The following is a 22654-nucleotide window of genomic DNA, read 5'->3' as shown; positions in this document are numbered from 1 at the left end:
CCATAACTCTTTCTTAAGAGTTACAGAACATTTCAGAGTTACAAACAACCTCTGTTCCCAGTACGTTCATAACTCTGAGGTTCCACTATACTTCGGCAATTAAGTGGAAACAGGAGAATGTGAAAGAAGAATAGAAATCTGATTGTTGAGACTTATTTCTGTTTTGGCCTATATGTGGAAAGCAGGCCTAATACTTAATAATGTGTTGTCAGTAGCAATTAAGTGTTATTTCGCTGTAAACAGTATCAAACCATTAATTAGCAATTGTAGCTTTCTTTCCATTGAGCAAAAACTCCTGCCGTTACTGATACATGTCTAAGGTTTTGTCTACATTATAGTTTGTGTTGGCATAACTTGTATTACTCAGGGATGTGGATGAGCCACCTTCCTGAACAACGTAAGTTACCCTAGTGCTAAGTTAGTGGGTGAGCTTCTCTTATCAACACAGCTACTGGCTCTTGTAGCAATGTTTTATTATGCTGATAGAGCTGCATGAGGAAGCATATTCCTAGATGAGGAAGCATATTCCAAGCTTCAGAGACTCAGCTGAAATCCTGGATAAGCCTCCACTGCAGAACCAAACCTGGGACCTCTGGAGCTTCATGCATGAGCCTCTGCACTTTGAGGTATAAAGTCAGCTGGCTGTCCACTAACGCTGTAGATCTCACTTGTTCTTCTCTCTCTGTAAGTGGTCTAAGTGCCACTACGTGGGCTAGTGAACCACACCCAGTGGGTGTGTGGGTTACAACTGCACTATGACAGGGATGAGCCTAGTAGGGTTTAGTTTCCGTCTACCCCTAAGAGAAGCAAAGGAGAGCAAGAAGGCAGAACATGACTGAGCTGCTCCAAAGTAGCACTACCTCCTGCTGACCCATACTGAGGGTAGATCGTTTAGCTGCAATCTAACCTTAAATTTTCAGCAGATGTGTGTTTATCTAAAAGATTATTAAAACACTGTAGTTATAGCACAACCCAAATGTTTGTAAGTGAGCAGAGCCTGAATTTAAGAGCAAGTACAGGTTGAACCTCTCTAGTCTGGTACACTTGGGACCTGACCCGTGCCAAACCAGAGAATTTGCTGAACTACAAGAGGTCAATATTGTCTAGCAGTGCCAACAATTCCACTGTTTATTGGGCTCTGAGAAGACATTTAGGTGTAAATTAGAGCTAAATAAAAGCACAGAACACTAAGAGCCAGGACTAGTGGCTGTAAAACTTTATGGAACTGCTGGAAACTTGGCCACACCCATGATAAGTGGGCATCAGTCTAACTAAAATCATGGTGGACCACAGATGTTGCCAGATCAGAAAGTCTGGATTAGAGAGGTTCAACCTATACATTAAAAGCTTATGATTCAATATATTTAAATATTAATGTAATAAAAGACTGTTAATGTTAATCATAGAACTTAAATGCATTCACCTATTTTTCCTTTAGTGGGGGGTGTCAAGGACAGAACTAACTACCTCGGTGTTTTTTAAACTGTGTCCTGGGGAACACCGGTGTGCTGTGGAGAACAACAGAGTTCAAAATGGCCTCTCTTAAAGGGGCAGGCGATTTCTTTTTTTCGCTCAATTACTTTCCCCCTGACTTTTTTTTCTCAACAAAAAATCCTTGGTGTTCCTCATTAAAAAAAATATTGTTTGGTGTTCCTCGGTCTTAAAAAGTTTAAGAAACACTGAACGAGCCTGACTCTAATCTTTCTTTAATACTACATTTTATTTTAATTCTTGTTAATTGGAATATTATTCCCTTGTTCCATTTGAACTCTGGCCCATTTGCACTTTATCTCTTCTTCCAGTCATTTACTGCTGCTTTTTATCTTTGGGATATGTGTGTGTTCCAACCCAGAGGTGAAAATACTAAATAATTTTCAACCCTGGTCCTTGCAAGACTCATCAAACCCTTATTAGATTCAATGCCATTTATTTACTTCTTATTCGGCCTCCAGTGTGTTAGGTCTTCTAACTTAAAGCATGTGAGTAGTTCAAATGAAGCCAAAGGCAGTTGTTCGTGTGCTTAAAGTTAGGTGTGTGCTTACACATGTCGCTGAACTGTGGCCTTGATGCCCGTCAATAAATTTGTATGGTCAGTATAGTTACTGTTCAGCAAAATGTTCTGGCTGATGAATCCAGTGGTTCTAAATTGTGGAATGGTCCAAGTCTTTTTAAACCAGATTAAATACTGCCCAGGAGCAACCCAGGGACTGGATCGTGACAGTCACAAGCACCTTCCCAATTTCCCTGCTGCCAATTCAGGTAGCAGGGGAGAACCTATATCTTGCCCAAATAACTCCCACTGAAGCTGAGGGCAGGGAATTAAGAAGACTCTGCCTAGCACAGAATATTTCTTCTGGTACTGCTGCCTTGATATGTGTGTTGGGGGTTCTGCCCACGCACTGAGAAAAGGAGGGCAGTGAATGGGAGTTGTGGTCCTGTGGAAATTGTTATTCTCCTCCCCCTTCCCTTGCAAAGTGCCTGGTGTTCTGTTCTGTTTCTGTAATGCCTGGTCCTATTTTCTGTCCATGACTAAGGCTTTTAGGTAGCCTTGTGCTCCCTTATTCCCCTTTGCTGCAGCATTAACAACCCCCCATACATTTAGCCTTAGGTAAGAAGGAAAGATAATAGTGTTTTATTCAAAGTAGTTTTAACAATTTTCATATAGGGTAGAATTTGTAAATATAAAGTCAGAACAAAACAGTAACTTTAAGTGAAGCCTGCAGCACTAGGAGCCAAATCCCGAAGTTGTTATTCAGGTACAGTCACTGTTGAAATCAGGGAAATTTTTATCATGAGAAAGGACTGGAGTCTTTGTCCCCAGACTATTTCAGTAAAAGATTTGGAAAACAATTTTCAAATAAAATGAACCTTTCCTGATATATAATAGGCGATAACCAAGATTTTATACAAGAGTAGACTTTAACAATAAACACCTTTTCAATCTGGATAATGTACATGTCAATTGTGTTCAACTGCCCACTTGGTAAATATAATATTCCGGAAGATGTTCTGTGATGCAAGTCAATTTAGTTTCAATAGACTTCGCAAATAAAGCTATAATGGTTTTTATGGGGATACAGCTGGCTTTAACCCACTAGCTTATAATGCAAATAGTCAGATATGAACACAGATATGGTCATACATAGCATCCATCCAGTTTGGTCTTCTGTTTCTGAAAATAACCATCAGTGGACACTTTTGAGAGAAAAGTAAGAAACTACAAAATGGATAACCTGGCCATGGGAGTAGGACTGCACCTGTCATTTGGTAGTTGGCTTATACCTGAAGCACGAGTTACTCTATCCAGTGTAACCATGTGTGTTCTCATTATCCACATTAATACCTAATTCTTCTCTGAATCCTATATTTCGTAGTATAGTATAACTCTCTGATTGGTAAATTAAATTGAATTAGATTTCAAATTTGCTCAATTGGGCTTTCCAGAAAGAATGGTTTGTGAAATTAAAGCTCAGTAATAGGACATGCACTTTGCAATTATATTTTTTTTCATATTGTTCTTAGTCTCCTAGCTGCACAAGTACTGTAATATGGCTTTCTACTTGCCAAGAAGAACTGTAATACTGTATTGCACATGCAGCTCATATGTTAGAAGTGATTGCTCTTAAAGGGTTCAGTCTTTTTGTTTACTTAATATTGCTAAAAAGCATAGGGAACCAAATAATGAGCAGTTACCATTTGTTCAGCACTTGCATATAGCAGGAGAAGATGGGGACTGTACTCAATAATGAAGGTGCACTTAAGCACTCCCTGCACACTGAAATTAGTCTGGCTAAGGGAGAGGAAAAGCTGAATATTTTGTGGTGGAAGTGGGACATGGCCAGGGCATAAATGTTGAATGGAATCCAGCAAATGTAAATTCTGTAAATAGCTGGTAGCATTACATTTTTCAGATATTCCTTCTGCCAACTGTGAGTAGAGGCTTCATCAAGTGGAAGTTAAAAGAAACTGTTCACTTTTGAGGCTTTTTTTCTTAAAAAGCCACATATCAAACATGTTACTATTAATGATTATAACATTGCTTAAAACTATATTTTAATTTTATGGTATATTAAAATAAATCACATTCTGGACAAAGGATATATGCTGGTCCATGACTCAAATATTTGTTTCCTATTCTCCAAGAGGGCTATGCACAGAGATGGGAATGGGTCAGTCTTAGATTCTATTCCTAACTCTGTCACTAACTTGCTGTGTACCTTGGGCATGTCACTTGACCTCTTTGTCTTAACTTTCTTCACTCTCGAAAGGGAGCATGATAATATATTTGTTTGAATCACAGTAGTACTGTTAAGATGCAATTTATTTTATTACAATATTTTCTTTCCATAAAAACACTGTTTTGTAAAAAAGTTGTAATGTTGCAACTGAACTGCTTTCAGAGAAAAAGCAATACTCTGTAGAGGAGCTGTATACAGATCATGTAAGCTTTTCATTGATCTGAGATTTTTTTAAAGAGCATTCTGAGAAGAGGTTATAAAATGTCAGACATAATCCCTGTGGTAACAGAAGTTAATGCATGGCAGAATCTTCTGAAAGTATGACATTTTACTTGCTTTACTATAAGCTCACAGCCAAGCTTGAAGGGGAGTGGCGTCACACTTGAACACTCATTTTTCAGGATTACTGTACTTACATTTAAGTAATTTAGTGGAAAGAAAATTTTCATTTTATCCAGTTACACTGTATTGTGGTTTTGCTTTCATTGGTGGTGAGCTGGTGGTAAAGCATAAGTTTTTCAATTCTTATTGGTGAGAGAAGGTAGGTGAGGTAATATCTTTTATTGGACCAACTGTTGGTAAGAGAGACAAGCTTTCAAGCGACACATAACTCTTCCTCAAGTCTATGGCTGTACATTTTAACTATGTGATTTGTATTGCTTCCACCTCCATACCACATGCCATTATCCTTTTGCTTATAGGAAAGATGCAAGAGAGGCAAGGCAAGCTTTCAAAAGTAACTCCACTGTAGGCTTAATAAGGAAGGAGAGCTGCAGGTGCTGTATACGAGCACTGCACATTTCCATTGGACCCAGCCTTTCATCCCCTTCCTGCATCAGATTTTCATTGGTTGCTCTAGTCTGTTCTGGCACACTGAGACTCAGGCTCTCACAAATATAAAAATAGCTGTATCAGTCATGCCCCTCCTTCAGTAAGGTGCTATTCCATTCTGTGAGGCAGTGATGACTAGAACTTCCAGATTAACACCCCTGTCGTTTTAATTATATTGTCATGCACCACATGAAACAGAGTTTCATGTGTTTAAAAGGGTTATAGTACTCAGGTAGAGACATTTGGGATTCTTGTAGTTAAGTTCTACTGTGTTTAGGGGAGGGAGGAAAAGGAGGAGGAAGGACACTATAGTGTCCTTTAGAGCAAACAAAGACACATAGTGCCAAATTCTGCCATCTGTCAAGCATCTTTCTATTCAAGTAGTTCTACTGAAATCCAGGGACCATTTGTGTGGCTTGGTGCTGGCCATTATGAGAACAGCAAAATCAAGTCCAAAGTGTGTTTAGCAAATTCAGGACTTCCACAACTGGCAAGTAATTGCAAATGAAATTACACAAGGAGGGTGCCTGCATGATGATCATCAAACATTTGAGAGTAAATATACAGAAAGCAGGGCCATTGATGACCCTGGGGGCAATCTGCTAGTCTGGCGGGTGATTAGATATTGATTTTTCGGCAGTTCCCAAGATATTATTTCATTTAGCGTCTCTTAAATGAGATCCAAATAGTGTTAAAATCACTTTCTTTTATTTCTTTTGACTTTCAGATAGTTTGAATCTCAATATCCAGCTGTTGGGGTTCTTCAGACTACCGTTGATGTGTTGAAAGATTAACTCAGACGCCATCAGTGAATGTGGGTTGAAGGCCTCCAGCATGTCAAGAAAGACCAGAAAAAATGCAATGAACATTATGCATCCGGGAAGATGAGAGAATTTCTTAAAAGAGAACACACCAGAAACCTTTCTGTCATGCAGCTGGAAGACGTGGTCACACATTTTTGATATCTGTCTAATTTACTAACGAGCTCCCTATCAGGCTGTCTGGTGACCTTGTAAATCTTGGACCTTTGTGACAAATGTGCCTTTGAAATTTGCAGTAAACAGTTCATTCTCTGGAAGAGCCAACTGTTAAAAAAATCACTATTTGAAGAATCATGTCAAAAAACCTGGAGATCATCAATTTGTCATTTTTATTGGAACATGAAAGGGAAACAATACTGGGAGTATTGAAGAGGGATGAGTATTTGAAAAAAGTGGAAGATAAGAGGATAAGGTAATCTTTTAAATTTTCTTTAAAATTTTTTTTCATTCTCTCTTGGTTGAGTTGTTAGAATACAGGAGAGTGCTAGACGCTGTTTTTGATTGAAAAGTCCGATCAGAAAGGAGACCTGACAATGTCTGGGCAGATCTATTGGCTGGATACCCAATGTTTGATTACTGAGTGTGGGGAAGGCAGGGAGGTACTGATTCATCACCCACTCCCCTGCTTAATTCACGCTGCCTCCTAGTTTTGTCAGGCATTTGCAGCTCCCAGGTCTGCAGGTGAAACCCTCCCAATTTGGGTAGGAGAAGAGTAGTGAGTGATGAGGGAAAGGAGGAAGAGAAGTGAATGGCGAGGCACTTGTGTTGGAGTGCCTGATTTTTAATCATTATAAAGTTGCCATTTCTAAAACTGGGGTCTGATTTGAGGGTCTTTTTGCTGCTGTGTGGAGTTCTGAATTTCAAGAGTGACTTTAGCACATCTGCTCAATTAGTCTCATGCAAATAGAAGTATGGTAGAAGTGGTAGGTGGGGAGAAAATGCTACTAATGCATCTTTATGTAAATGTGTGTGACTCATGCATTGCTACAGGTATAAGAGTGGGGAGAATGATATCCTGGATAGCAGAATCATTGGAAACTTAAATCCAGTCATTTTTGTTAACACAGAAAAATGAATTCTGTAGGTTTGTTGTTTCTTTGTTTCATTTCTTAAGCAGGAATATTACTTCAATGCAAGGTAGCCTGCAACACAATGCAAATGCATGCTGAGAATTAATGATACTTAGATCTACTGCATACCTTGGAAATTTGCCAAAAGATTATCTAAATAGCTTCGTAGGATATAAATTTGATAAAGATTTGGCATAATGAAATCCAATACTTTGCATTGAACATATGCACAAATTCTCTTGATTGATGTTAATTCCATATTTAAGATCCCAGCATTCCTGTTTGATTCCCACAGAAATGTTCAGTGAGTTCCAAAATGACAAAGTCTGTGCTGTCATGCCTCTGTCTGTGTGTACCTAGAATAGAAAGCCATCAGTTAGACACTAAGGCTAAGTCTACACTGGCGCGATCTTGCGCCAGAAGTATGCAAATGAGGCTAAGCATGGAATATCACCAAGCCTCATTTGCATATCTAATGAGCTGCCATTTTGCGGAAGAGGCTCTTGCGCCAGAAGGAGCTGTCTACACTGCCCCTTCTTGTGCAAGAGAAACCCTCTTGCGCAATACCGTTATTCCTGAAAATAATCAGCGTAACGGCATTGCGCAAGAGGGTTATTCTTGCGCAAGAAGGGGCAGTGTAGACAGCTCCTTCTGGCGCAAGAGCCTCGTCTGCAAAATGGCAGCTCATTAGATATGCAAATGAGGCTTGGTGATATTCCATGCTTAGCCTCATTTGCATACTTCTGGCGCAAGATCGCGCCAGTGTAGACATAGCCTAATATTGAATTTTGGTAAAATGGTGGCTATTCTACAATAAAAATTAAAGTATTTATTTTCTAGTATGTTACCAAGATAATTTTTTTATTGACAGCCTGATTAACTCCCACGCTGAAGGTAACTGGAAAAATGTATGGCAAATGTTTTGTATTTCAAGCAGAGTTGGAAAATATCCCATGATATTGATTCTGCTGCCATCTTTGGACTTATCCCATGCACTCAGAAGGATTAAACAAAACTTTTTGGACACTTCTCTGAGAGTGTGATTATTTTTTTGTGTTCATTCAGAGCCATTGAGAGAGAGAGAGTACACAAAATGTCAGTGGTAGCAACAAGAAATAGCTCCATGCTGCTTTCCCCGGATAATGTTTAGGGAAGGGGTTTTGTCAGTCAAGATGTTAGGAGAGGACCCTTGCCTTCTAGTTCTCAAAAGACCATGGAGAAAGGTGTAGAGGCTAAAGAGTTAGTAACCCTGCGCTTTCCTGAAAGATTACACAAGGTTAGAATTGGAAGAGGATTGTACGGGGACAGTGATGTTCAGTGGGGTTGGATGCAGATATTTCAGATGACAATTCAAATTTGGCTGTTTCATTTAAACATCCATCCCAGAGGTGGGTGAAAGGGCCTCCACAGGCCAGATCTGGCCTGCCAAGCGAGTGGTTCCAGCCCGTGGAGGCCCTGCTTCTTCCGCACCCCCAGGCCAATTAGGGCCTGGGGGCAGGGGAGCGCACAAAGCCTTCTCTGCTCTGCCCCCGCCCTGCGAGTAGCACCTGTAGCTTGAAAGCGTTGTGTGTTCCTGGCAGGGCGGGAGGAGGCTTTGCGTGCTCCCCCGCCCCCAGGCCAATTAATTTCCAATTAATTGGCCTGGGGGTGGGGGAGCACGCAAAGCCTCCTCCCGCCCTGCCAGGAACACGCAACGCTTTCAAGCTACAGGTGCTACTCGCAGGGCGGGGGCAGAGCGGAGAAACTTCGCTTGCTCCCCCGCTCCCAGTCCCTAATTGTCCCGGGGGCGGGGGAGCGTGGAAAGCCTCCTCCTGCCCTGCCAGGAGTATGTGGCTCTTTGAAGCGCCGTGTGCTGCTCGCAAGGGGATGGGGGAGAGCAGAGTAGGCTTTGCAAGCTCCCCCACCCCCAGGCCCTAATTGGTCAAGAGGTAGGGGAGTGAAGGAAGTCTTCTCCCACACCAGGGGCATGGGCACCTTGGGGGAACTTGGAGTGGGGAAAAGGCACTCCCTCACCCCCAGACCAATCAGTGTCTGGCGGTGGGAAACACGGAAATATCTTGCCTGATGCCCCACCCCTTCTACTTGATGCCCTGCCCCTTCCTGTGCAGCCAGGGCCACTTCAAAGATTTTCAGAGTGGCCCCTGGCAAAAAATTATTGCTCACCCCGATCCATCCTCTGAAAATTTTGATGCTGCTTCTCCCTACATTTTTGTGTTGTTTGGCTCTGAGAAACAAATTTAGGAATGCATTTATATGTGTCACTTGATCAGGGAAGGCTCGTTTAGAATGTGCAAGATATACCACGTTGCAAACTGAGAAAAAAATATTCATTTGTTTCTACTTCTGTATTCAAAGGCTGTGCCTTGTTTTTCTCCTTGGATTGGCAAGTGTCACAGACATGTGTATTCAGCACCCACTGAGGTCGCTGGATATTGATCCAGATACAATTGTATAGTTGTGGGTCTGTATTAACTTCTTTTTCCCTCCTCCCGCCCAGGTAAATGAGGTAACTAGAGTAAATGCGGTGCACCCATTGCTGTGTACAGCCTCTTTACCCAGTGAGAAATGTGGCAGCCTGAGTAAACAGAAAACCCTTCCTTTTGCCTAAGCCTAGCCTGGATCAGTTAATGTAGGAGTAGAGTAATGGAGTGGCAGCCGTGGCATTAGTACTTAATTTGCTCTAATCATGGTTATCACTGAGTTGAAGAAAGGAAGTGCAGACCCAGCAACATTTGAGACACAGTTTGTTCTAGCAATGGTGCTTATTCTTGGAGCAGGATCAGCCTTAATAGACAGGGATGTTGCAAATTAGAAGACTTGCAAGCTCATAGTTGGGCATTTAGGCTCTGCAGCTGGCTCAGAAATATGCCTCTGATAGGGAATTTTGAGCTACATGGGTATCTCTGAAGTTGCTATCATGCTTATATGCTTCTAGCAGATTCCTGCATCAATTCCAGTAGGTCAATGAACCACTGGCTTCCTAAGCTGTCTGCAGCAGCTTCCGCATTCAGTTGTCATCCTTTCTCAAGCTCTGATGGTTGTGCTAAGTTCCCGTCCCTTGATGGTCTCTTAAAAACCCTGCCTGCCAGTCCCTTTGAGTGTGGCTTAGCAAAGTGGTGATATGTTCTGCCTAAGGGGGTAATTGGAGGATTTATAGGCTTTTTATCTAGTAGGAGAAGACCTCCTGAACATCTTGAAAACAGAAATTAATGTGAAGATCCTGATAATTAAGAGGAACCATTTGGGGAAAAAAAACTTAAATCTAGTGCAATGCATGCATACTTTCCAGCAACTTCAGAGGCTAGTGAACTCAAGTCCCTCAGGTTATTTGGAGAATTGTCCCTCAAATGTGTTTTGCATCCTGTATCTGATAACATCAAACTCCAAGACCTTAAACAATCTCACAATATATCCAAGCTATGTTTGGATCTGAAGAGGGGGCTAGGAGGATTACCCTACTTCCAGGGAGAAATTGTCACTCTGCAGCTAAATTATCACCATCAAGGATATCTGTTATCCTTGGCTCAGAAATATACTTCTGATGAACATGTTTTGTCCTTGGGATGCCAGGTGGTGCAATCTGGTGTGTGCCTTATCAAAACATATTTCACAGAAGAACACAGTCTTCTACACTGGATTTGTTTTTCATTCTGGCAAGATGCTCTATACCCGTGTTGTATTTAACAGCTTTAATAGTATTACTAGCAGACCTACCCAGTGTTGCCTGGGTCCTTCAGGGCAGGGGGCTGGTAGTGTGGGGATGCAGGAATCAGGGCAGGACTTGGGAATGTGGGGGAAGGGGCAGTGCAGGAGGCTGGAGGATTGTGAGAGTGATGTTTGGGGCATCAGAAGGAGCTAAGGGGAAGGAGAGGATCCATCTGGCACAGAACCATTCTCTCTCCCAACCCTCCCATAGCCACCAGGCACATTTCGCCTTCCCCCGCAGTGCTGTGCCCAAGGGCCTGGAGGTGGGAAAGGGTTTGGGGCAGGGGCGCAACTTACTGGTGTGCTGGCAGGCAAGATTGCTAAGCCCCAGGTCTGCTAGCCACTCCCTTGGTGGTGTATGGCTGTGCCCAGTGGATTCTCTCCAGGATAGCTCTGCCCTGCGGGCTCACTGCCCATAGTGCCCACTCTCATGTTGTGTCCCCCTGAACTGCAGCCCCCTCCCTTTACATGTTATGGAAAAAAGTCCTTTTCCTGGGGCTTCTGGCTCTCCCAGCACAAGCAAACCCTGACCCTGAGCTAAGTTAGGAGAAGAAGAAACCTCGTACCAAATTTGGTGGTACTAGCTCTTATAGTAGCAGGGCGTTCTTAAACAAATGGAGTTGCAGACAGACACACACTCTAAAATATATAGATAGGTATTATCAGGGCTCGACAAATCACTGAATCTACTTGCCCAGTCATCCGTATCTATTGTCTTTAATCCTTATCTGCTTTGTTTTAACTGTCCAGTCTTCAGGTGCTTACTGATGGCCTGTTCTGCCTTCCTGTTCTTCCCTTTTGATATTTTCATAACCTTTGCTCCTTGTTTCCCACCCCCCTCTCTTTTTTCCTTCCCATCCTTTCCCTTCTCCCCTATTTATTTTGGGTCTGCACATCCTAAACTCAAAACTCTGGTCATCTGAAGAAGTGGGCCGTGCCCACAAAAGCTCACGATGCCATCTATATGTTTGGTTAGTCTATAAAGTGCTACCAGACCAGGTTTTGTTTTTTAAGTTTATCCTCTACAGACTAACGTGGCTACCCCCTGAAGCTAGTTAGTGTTTGTTCATTTCAAGGGTGAAACAAATCCATTCTGTGTGTAATTCACTCAGAGTGATGCTCTCTGTCCTCCTGCAGTGGTGAGCTGTCCATAGACAGAGATTGATATGTTTATGAAACCTTTGACCAACAGAAGTGGCTTTTTGTAGCTCAGACAGTAAAGGCTTTTGTTAGGAACTAGATGTCTTATGTTCAAGCCCTGGGATGAGAAAAGCTGACTAGTAACTATTAGGGATGTCAACGTGTAGTTGACTATGCAATTAACCAAAAAGCCTGGGTCAATCCTATTGACTACATGCACTCCTCCCCCCTTGATACCTCTGATAGAGAAGCAGCAGTATGGATGGGAGGACAGGCAGGAGCCAGTATGTGTGGAGAGCTGACTTTTAAGCCAGCTCTCCACATATGCCGACTCTGTAGAGCTGCCTCCCTCACTTGATTCCTCCCACGGGGGGGGGGGGGGGGGGGGGGGGGACAGGAGAGGGGAGGCAGGAGCCACTGCTTGGAGGGAGCTGTCTTAAAAGCCAGTTCTCCCCAAGTACTGGCTCCGTGAGCCACCTCCCCACCCCCTGCTGCTGTCTGTGTTAGAGGCAGCAGCATGCGGGGGAAGGCAGGAGAGACTGCCATGAAGCAGCCTCTGTCCATGCCAGGCCCAGGCTCACTGCAGACAGAGGCTGCTCTGTGGGGTTCCAGCGGAGCCTCTGTAAGCGGGGAGCTTGGGCTACCCATGGACAAGGACTGCTGCTGCCCTGTGCTGCTGTCTCTGATACACTGGCTGCTGGCCCCACCCACGGGGACTATTTTATAATTGTATAACCACTAAGATTTGATGGGGTAACATGATTATTAAATGAATCGATATCTAACTGTAAGGGGACTGTTAGCCCCTTACTAAAACTCTGTGGGACTCTGTGGGAGTTTTTGGTTTGCCAGCTCCCAGTATCAAAAGGGGAAGGGTCCATGAGAAATCAGGGCCCTGAGACTGACAGACCCCAGAGACAATGGAAAGCAGCCAACACTCCAGCTCGGCCTGATTGACAGGTTGGACAAGCCAGCGAGGAAAGTAAGAGGCCAGGCCCCGTCATAAGTGTGAGCTGGGATTTTTCTGGGTGTCTCTGAGCAAGGAGAGAGCTGAGAGACAGATAAATGGTGCAAGCTGTGTGGAGAGGCAGTCCTGCAGCAACAGAGCCAGGCACACATAGCCCAAGGAGTGCGAGCTGTGCTGAGGGGCAGTTTTGCAGCAACAGAGCCAGGCACACACAGCCCAAGGAGCGCAGACCCTGTGTTGAGCAGCAGACTGGCAGTGCTCAGAGAGCCAAAAGGGACAGAGAAGCAAGGCAAGGAGCTGGAGACTGGAAAAGCAGCACAGCCTGCAGCTGGGTGTGGTGAGCAGCTGGGACCAACAAAGTGCGGGGAGAGGCTCTGGGCAGGGAGATATCACCAGCCAAGAGGCCCAGCAGGCCAGACTGGGAGAGGGGTCTGGCCACTTAGAATTTGAAGCTGTATGGTCACTGCCAAAGCAAGCGTGTCCAGCCTGCAGCCCCCCTGCAGCACATTCAGGGCCTTTAAGGGGCCTATAAAGAAGAGACTGTGAACTGTCCTTACACTCTGCAGACTGCTGTTTGTGATGTCCCCGTGCTACAGAACAGGGCTGTGTGTTCTCATTTAACCATTCTCATTTTTTCTTCTTTTCTCTTTAATCAGTTGATGTTTAATAAATTGTATTTGCTTAGAACCTTATGAAATGATCACTGGGCCAAGAAAGCATGCAGTGTGAGGAGAGCACCTTGGAGTGGGGACACCCTAGCCCCTGCCCCAAGTGACTACAGGGTCGGGGATTAAGCCCCAGGAAACCTGGGCCCAGCCTTGTTGGGGTTTCGAGGACTCTGCTACTCAGGAGAGTGGAAGGGGAGCCCTCAGGATCAGGGAGGCCGTGGGGTAAAGGAAGTGGGAGTGGGGACTCAGATCCTTTCGCTGGCCCATTTCACTGGGGTGGTATAGAAGCCAGGAAAGTTCCCCGCAATAGCGGGACCATTCCCCTGCTTACATAACATCCCTAGTAACTATCATATCTGACAAGTAAATTGCCCCATTTAGAACATTATTATTTGATATATTATGCTTCTTTTGTATAAACAGTTACTGTTTTACCATAAATGCAGCTGTCTGTGTTCTCTATTCTATTTAAAAATTAAGAATGCTCCATATTTAGGCACTTAAATGGCCTAATTTTCAGGGGGTGAGATGCCACTTGAAATCATTGTGAGTTTATTAGTTGATATATTGGTTCTTAATACAATTAATTTTTGCACCTGTTTGTGTGCTGGGAATAAATGTGGGAGCAAGAAGAATCACTTTATAGTTGCTTCTGTTATTCTATGACTGAATTAGCCCTTTCAGCCTGTTCATGGCCTCGTCCCAGGATATCTAAAGAACACCAGTGGCTTCAAGAGGTGGCTAGCAACTCAAGAAAGTTTCTTAACAGAAGAGTAGAAGTTGATCTGTACAGAATGCAGAGCTTTCTTGGGGGCTAATCCAACCACTATTTTTGTCCTTTTCCTCCCATTTGCCCCAGTGAATGAACTAACAGTGCATTTAATGTCTAGATTTTTTTCCTCTTTTTTTATTCTGTCTGCAACAGTTTGTAATTTTGCAAATTTTGGAACAATTAAAATGGCAAAAGGAAAATTGGACCACTTCCTCTTCTTCTTTTTGCAGGTTGAAATAGTTCTGAAAAGTTATGGTAGGCAAAAGGATAAAAAGGAAAAAAAGTTCTGCATTCAGTAGTATAGAAAATGTGGTGATATAAAAGTCATCATGTTTACAGTGTTGCTTATCACATGGATATTATTGAGTATCCTAGCCATTGCTCTTCTGAGTCATTTATCAGATATGTTGTAGACTAAGATTACTTCTGCCTTCCACTTTGATGTATTATGAAGGCATATTCCTTGATTTTATGCTCCCATTTAGAAAGGTTTAGGTTATTAACTCTGTTAGTGCTGCCTAGATATTGGATATAAGGAACAAAATGCATTTCTAGTGTACGTGGTATGTCCCCTCTGAAGTGTTGGTGCTTTTAATGTATCTTTTGCATTTAAAATAAATGAAAGAAAGAAATTTAAACCACCTGCATTGTGTTTTAGCAGAGAGAAATTTAATGCATGTGTCTTCTCCTATCAGATCTCTTAAGGGTATGTCTACACTACCCTCCTATTTTGAAATAGAAGGGTAATGTAGGCATACTGCAATTGCAAATGAAGCCCGGGATTTGAATTTCCCGGGCTTCATTTGCATAAGCTGGGCGCCGCCGTTTTTAAATCCCCGCTCGTTCGAACCCCGTGCCGCGCGGCTACACGCGGCACGAACTAGGTAGTTCGAACTAGGCTTCCTAGTTCGAACTACCTAGTTCGTGCCGCGTGTAGCCGCGCGGCACGGGGTTCGAACGAGCGGGGATTTAAAAATGGCAGCACGCCCCGTTTATGCAAAAGAAGCCCGGGAAATTCAAATCCCGGGCTTCATTTGCAATTGCGGTATGCCTACATTACCCCACTAGTTCAAACTAGCGGGGTAGTGTAGACATACCCTAATATTATAGTTAATTTAGAATGATTAGGGTATTAGAAGATAATTCTCCTAACAGTTTGTTAACTGGGACTCTCCTGGGTTTTTCTTTTGGATTCTCTTTGTAGTCCTAGAAAATGTACTGGTTGTCTTTAAATTATTATACAGCATGTGTGTCTACAAATGTGTTCTAACTGGTAGCCTGAAATTCTGTTGCTTTAGAATTAAGGAAAATTTAATGCCTGTGCTACAAGTAGAAATGATTATGATTAATTTATTCCATCTAAGTGTTACACTTGCAATCCCTTTTTGGTAAATTTTAACTGGCACAGCTATGTAGTAGTTGTTTAGAGGCTGCTGTGATGATGGATTATTTTCAGATGACTCATCTACTACCTCCTACTCTTCCTTGCCCCTGGAACACTTAATTCTTCATATTCTGAAATGTGACCCCATTTGCTACAGTCTATCTGTGGTTCAATCTCGTAGCCTCTGCAAGGAATCAGAAAACAAAGCTTCTGACCAACACAGCTGCCTGAATGTTTTTTTGATGAGTAAGTCAGAAGGGGAAATTGCTTTTAAGATACTAACACATTTTAAAAAAAAGTCAGTCTACAAAATGAATAGCCTTAGCAGAACGACTGTCATCATTCAAGAAGTCGTATTGGATAAAGAATAGGAACTGCTGTTCAGATGAAAGTCTCAGATGAGTAGCCGGGGTAATCTGTAACTTTAAAAACAAGTAGTCCTGTGGTACCACACTGTTTGTTCAGATGGAATTACTACAAAATAAGGATACTGCCTCTCTAACTTTAGTACCAAAGGAGAGACTAACACTTCAGTCAATATAAGAAATGTTAACTTTTAAAGGAAACATTTCCACTTTGATAGAGGAGAACTGCTTACTGATTTGAGCTGAGACCCAAATGGATTTCTACATTTTAAAGGTGCTGTGTAATCCAGAAAAAAAATGCCCAGTTTTGCTTCTTTATAATTCACAAAGAAGGCCAGAAAATTTTGAGGAATTATTTTTGGATTATTTTTATATTAAACTCTCAGATCCTATTCATCCTGTAAAACTCTATAGTGACTGGACAACTTTTGAGGAAGTGATACTACAAGCCAAGAGAGAGACTGCTAGTCAATTTATAATTCTGGATTTTTAATTGGTTTACCTGTAATGACTGCCTGACACTGCCACGAAATGAAGCTCTTGCTGACGATTCAGCATTTTAGCTCTTCAATTAAGATAGGAGAGCTAATTATATCCATCCACTGAGAATCCCACAAACCCTACAGCAGTTGGAAAGCAACTGCGCTGATTTTCCTGCTAGCTATTTCTAAAGTCAATGAAACAAGCAGATTAAAAAACCAAAACAACAAAAACAGCAGCTCCCAGACCATCTTCACATATCCTACCAGTATAAATAGAAAATCCTGTGTGGGTTACCTTTAATGGTAATGCCTGTGCAGGGTACAGACAAGCGCATTGTGAGAAGAATTAGAGTCCCATGAATTGTATGGACTCCTACTGAAGAGGCCTATGTTGTATTGGATAAAACACAAACAAAAAATATTTGAAGGGTCAGAGATAATGAATCTAACTGCCTCAAAAACTGTACCTGCACAAATATTAGGTCATTTTACTAATATCTGAAGCAGGGGTGAGGAACCTTTTTAGGGCCAGGAACCGCAGATACACAGAAAAATCAGTTGTGGGGGGGGGGAGCACAAAAATGAGAAGAAAAAAACCCGTCACTCACATGGCCCCCCGATCGATGAGGAGAAAGACAGCACACCAGAGCCTAGCAGGGCCCCTCCCCCTGCCTATAGGGTGGGGCCAAAATGAGGGTCTCAGTGTGTGAGGGGGCTGCTAGGAAGCGGGCTTGGGGTGTGGCTCTGGGTAGGAGGGAGGAGTCGATTTGGGATTGGTGGATCTGGGAGAGTAGTAAGGTGCAGGAGTGGAATAGGGGCGGGGGAACTTGGCAAGAGGTAGGTTGCAGGAGTGGAGTAGGAGGTTTGGGATCTAGGCAGGGTCTGGGTGGGAAGTAGGGTTCAGGAGCGGGCTGCGTGGTGGGGGGGGGTCTGGGCAGGATGGGATGTAGGGGCTAGGTGATGAGGAAATGGTTACTTGGCACAGCTCCCCAGGGATGCACCTGATTTTGTGTTCCCCACCATTCCCAGGCACTGCCTCCTGCTCCTCAGATTGGCCATGATTATGGCCAATCAGAGCAACGGGGGGAAAGTCTCCAGGTGGCACATTGCTGTGCTGTCGTTTCCTCAGCCAGGGCGGGATGGGGAGTGGCAGCACATGGAGCCACTTCTTCCCCCCGCCAGGTAGAACCCCGGGGTCAGATCTGGCCCTGGCTTGCCTGACTCCAACCCATGAAGCTCAGGGCTCCTCCTTCCCCATCCCTCGTATCAGGAAGCTGGCGCTGGCACTGCAGCCCTGCGGGAGGTGGAGAGAGGGAGCTGTAGAGCTGGAACACCACCATTGACTCCATAGAGGAGGGGCACCTTGCATAGAGGCATAGAGGAGGGGCGCCTTGCAGAGAGGCATAGAGGAGGGGCGCCTTGAGCCTTGTGGGCCAGATCCAGGCGAGATGGAATCCAACCTCTGGGCCTTAGGTTCTGATCTAAAGACGCCTGACTTGAAAAGGCAAGAAAACTCCCACCTTTCTATTCAAAGCATCAACAAAGCATCATTTAGAAATCCAGAGATACCAAGACACACCCATTATCAAAGAGGAGCAGAAGGGCAGAGCTAGCACTCACTGATGCTTGTTCAGTAGATAACTTTGTAGATAATGGATGAACTGGAGAGAAAGGCAAGAATCCCAAAACTCAAGATGGTTAGTATCTAGAAAAAGTCAAGCTTGTGGACTCTAAACAAATTTTCCATGCACTGGCTGTATTCAACTTTGTGAATATAGTTGATGATATAGTTGCAATCACGCTGTTTCAGAAATAGGGCTTCTGTTGGTAAAGCAATTTGAGCAAAACAAAGTTTTCCATCACTTCAGAGAATTTAGTTATGAGGATTGACTTACTAAAACAGGCGTGAAGTTGAGCTATTTCTTTTGATAAGTTTTATGAATAAGGATTTTTGTCATGACGCTTTTTATGTTCACAGCATATACATAGACTTTTATCTAACTTCTCTGTGTATACTTACTGGAAGGTTACAGTGCAACACTATAGGATGTACCTCCTTTAACTAGGACCCTCTGGTCCAGCAGCATCTGTATTCTGGAAGGACCCACGGATATTCTTGGATGAGAGAGCCCTGGGGCAGGACGGCCAGCAGCTGGGAGCCTGGAGGGCTGGTGGTAGTGGGGCTGGAGGCATGGCAGACCGACTGAAGCCACAACAGCTCGATCACCTGCGGGATTGGTGCAGCCCGGCCAGGGCCACTACAGCTATGTGCTGCCCAGTAGCGGGGTCAGGGACCAAGCCGTGGGTCTTTTGGTGGCATGGGTCTGGAGCCACGGCAACACAGCAGGGACAGCTTGGCTGAGGTTGCGGCAGCCCGGCTGGCAAAGGGGCCAGAGCCACCTACTACCTGAAAGTGAGGCTAGGGCCGCTGCAGTCCAACTGGCGTGGGGCCAGAGTGGGGCAGTCCAGCTGGGGCTGGAGTAGAGCTGGGGCTGGGGACTGTCAGCAGGAAGCCCATTTGGGAAGGAATGAACTGGTGTCAGGGAGGGGCAGAGAGCTGAGGGGCCATGGCAGGGACCTCTCCTGGTCTGGCAAATTCTCTCCTTTGGGACGGGTCTAACTCCAAGGATATGTCTACACTACAGCACTAATTCAAACTAAGTTAATTCGAACTAGTGCATCTAGACCTAAAAACTAGTTCGAATTAGCATTTTGCTAATTCGAACTAGCATGTCCACATTGAGTGGACCCTGAACCGAGGTTAAGGATGGCTGGAAGCAGTGCCGGCAGGGCATCAGATTAGGACTTAGAGAGTGGAGCTGCTGTCTCAGGCTAGCCGAGGGCTGTGCTTAAAGGGACCCGACCCCCACCCTGGACAGACAGTTCTCAGGGGTTCCCCACTCGCTTGTCTAACTCGATGAGGGACAGCAAAGCAGTCCTGGCTTGGAGTGCCCTGAATGCCCACACTCGGCACATCACAGCACTCAGCCATCAGCCTGGCTACACTTGCCGCAGGCTGCCATCCGGAGGGGTGGTGTCAATCGGGGGGCTGCAGGAGAGCTTCCACCCCGAGGAGCTCGCAGAGCCACCCCAGTCCTCCCCATCGGAGGCTCGTATTCCATTCCTCCCTCACCTCCTTCCATTACCCCTCCCTAGCCTCCCTTCCTGATGTACAAAATAAAGGACACGTGTGGTCAAAAATAGAAACTCTCTTTATTGACCAAAACTCGGGGAGACTGGGAAAAGGAGGTAAGAGAGGGGAAGAGAAAGGGTGGGAGAGGGGAGGGCAACTAAAATGATCAGGGGTTTGGAACAGGTCCCATATGAAGAGAGGCTAAAGAGACTGGGACTTTTCAGCTTAGAAAAGAGGAGACTGAGGGGGGATATGATAGAGGTCTATAAAAGCATGAGTGGTATGGAGAGGGTGCATAAAGAAAAGTTCTTCAGTAGTTCCCATAATAGAAGGACTAGAGGACACCAAATGAAATGAATGGGTAGCAGGCTTCAAACTAATAACAGAAAGTTTTTCTTCACAAAGCAAATAGTCAACCTGTGGAACTCCTTGCTGCAGGAGGCTGTGAAGACTAGAACAATAACAGAGTTTAAAGAGAAGTTAGATAAAGTCATGGAGGTTGGGTCCATGGAGTGGTATTAGCCAGGGGTAGAAATGGTGTCCCTGGCCTCTGTTTGTGGAAGGCTGGAGATGGATTGCACGAGACAAATGGCTTGGTCATTGTCTTCGGTCCATCCCCTCCAGGGTACCTAGTGTTGGCTGCTGTTGGCAGACAGTCTACTGGGCTAGGCTGGCAGCTATCCTGCCCTAGACGGCCACTTTCCTGTGCCTAGTGCGGAGGTCGTGGACGTTGGAGGCTTCCCCCAAACCTGGATGAGGTCCACGATCTCCGCACTAGACCAGGCGGGCGCCCACCTCTTGCGGCCCCGGGCAGACTCCTGGGAGCCGCCAGCCTGGTCCCGGAAAGAGGCGGAGGGCTGGGTGGCAGCAGGTGGCTGGCTTGTGCCGTGCCAGGTGCAGGGTCTGCTGGCTGGGTGCTGGCAGGCTTGCACCTGGCACGGGCACCGTAGCCAGGACGTGCCCTTTTAAGGGCTCCAGGGCCGGAAGGGGAGCAGACGAGTTTCCCTGGTGGTGACCAGAGTGGCCACCAGGGAAAGCTGGGAAGGGCTAGCCTCCCACTAGTTCGAATTAAGTGGCTACACAGCCCTTAATTCAAACTACTTAATTCGGACTAGGCGTTAGTCCTCGTAGAATGAGGTTTACCTAGTTCGAATTAAGCACTCCGCTAGTTTGAATTAAGTTCGAGCTAGCGGTTTGTACGTGTAGCGCCTATGAAAGTTAATTCAAACTAACGCCTGTTAGTTCGAATTAACTTTGTAGTGTAGACATACCCCAAGAGAGTGCCAGACCAAGGATGTCCAACCTGTACTTTGTATCTTAGAAATCAGAGCAATGATGCACAAGAGTTCAAAATCAGAGAGGTTATTCCCTTTCACAGTGAGACACCACTGAATCTGAACGTGTACTATAAGTAGTCTCTTTCCATAGTCACTCTGATAGATGCTTTCCTACAGATCCCTCTGCAGGACCAGGAAATCCTTCTGTTCAGGTCCAACACAGTCATCAATGCACCTACTGACTAGTCTCTTTTTTGCTGGACAGGAGAAAAAAGCTTTCATTGTGTCAAAAATTAGCAGAAATAATAGGGTTTTATGTATTTTCTGCTGTACTTTGTAAGTAAGATTTGAGATTAGCGCTGGCTGAAATTTGTCAGAAAAGCCTTTCTACAACAAAATATGCAGTCATGTCAACTGAAACAAATTATGAATTTGTGTGTTGACCTATTTTATTATTATGTATTAACCCCTAATTTTAATTAAAAACAAATTAAAATGTTTTTAGAAACCTTGACATCAAAACTAAACATTTTCTTTTGAGTTAACCAAAATGTTTTGCTTGACATAAATGTTTTGATGTTTCAGTTTACTGAAAATTCAAATGTGTTTGGTTTGGATTGACTGGAAACAAAATTTGTTCGTTTAGAGGGTTGCTGGGGGGAGGGCGGAGGAAGGGGAAGGGGAGGACTGTCACCTGATCAGAATATTTAGTTATTTGGCTAATCCTTCTTGAGAGAGTCTGCAAATGTCAGGTTTGGACCTTCCTGACACAATCTGTAAGTGAACTTTGTTTATAGGGGTAAGAAATAATTAGCAGATTCATCAGTAAATCTATTTACAAAGCTAAAACACCAGTAACAGTACTTCACATATAGCAAGTGGAAGACACTTCACTGGCAGTGCATTTTACAGATAATAATTGTACACATAGAACAAATACATACTGAGACACTTGGGAATACCGTACAACCATTTAAAATGATATTGAAGCTACCAGAAAACTAAAATATAAAAATCAACACAAAGCTATATAAGGGGAACCATAAAAATCTCATTCTACCTTGTTAATGACCAGTGCTAGCTGTAATTGAAAGTATCTCATAGAGAAAAAAAGGTATTGTTTGCTAGAGATGACTGTGCTGGAATTCCTTTCCCATAATTGGAGTGTTTTCTATGTCTGACTCTCACTGCTGTAGACTTCAGTGTCATGTGGCATACAAGGAACATGGCCTTTGAAGGATGAGACTCCTGGAAGAGATGTGCCCCTGAATTATGGTGTGATCAGTATGGCAAGCATCAGCTGCTCTTTCAATTTATTTTCAAATTTTAAAAAGTTTCGCTTCAGTAGTAATTTCAATGCATTTAATTCTAGAAAGGCTTCCAAAGGCTTTAACAGCAGTGGAACCAGCATGCTCTAGGCATCATTGGTATAGATTCCTTTCATCCTCTAGTCTATAACTACCTTTTATAGTAGGACATAATTTGAGTTCATAAGCATGCCCTTGTTAGCAATTTAAATATATTCTTATTCAGAAAGAAACCCTTTCTCCAACAAGAAAAGATTATAGCTTTAAGACGAGGAATAATTCTTAACTAGGGAATTAAGTGAATTCACTGTTGTTTATTTTATAGAGCAAAGCTATTCAACATGTGGCCCGTGGCCTGTTTGCGGCCCATGGTGCAGTTTGGATTTATGTGGGGCTCAACACACGGCCTGCCAGTGAGAGCCAAAGCAAAAAAGGAGTCAATATGATGGTCTTCTGTTGATATGTGTTTTAGTAGTTAAATTCCTGGACTGTTG

General features: G+C 44.0%; 1 protein-coding gene across 4 annotated transcripts in view; it reads left to right on the top strand.

Moving 5' to 3' along the window:
- SYTL5 (synaptotagmin like 5) overlaps positions 1–22654 on the top strand; it is a 153719-nt gene that overhangs the window by 58621 nt on the left and 72444 nt on the right. For all 4 annotated transcript variants that reach the window (XM_089774612.1, XM_089774611.1, XM_089774615.1 and 1 more), the window contains exon 2: positions 5797–6302. In XM_089774612.1, coding sequence (XP_089630738.1) covers positions 6184–6302 — 119 coding nt within the window. In that variant the 5' untranslated portion in view covers positions 5797–6183. The remainder of the gene's footprint in view (positions 1–5796; positions 6303–22654) is intronic.

This window comes from Pelodiscus sinensis, chromosome 1 (assembly GCF_052426305.1).
Source record: "Pelodiscus sinensis isolate ZL-2025 chromosome 1, ASM5242630v1, whole genome shotgun sequence".
Lineage (NCBI taxonomy): Eukaryota > Metazoa > Chordata > Testudines > Trionychidae > Pelodiscus > Pelodiscus sinensis.
This window is presented reverse-complemented; position numbering and strand designations above follow the sequence as displayed.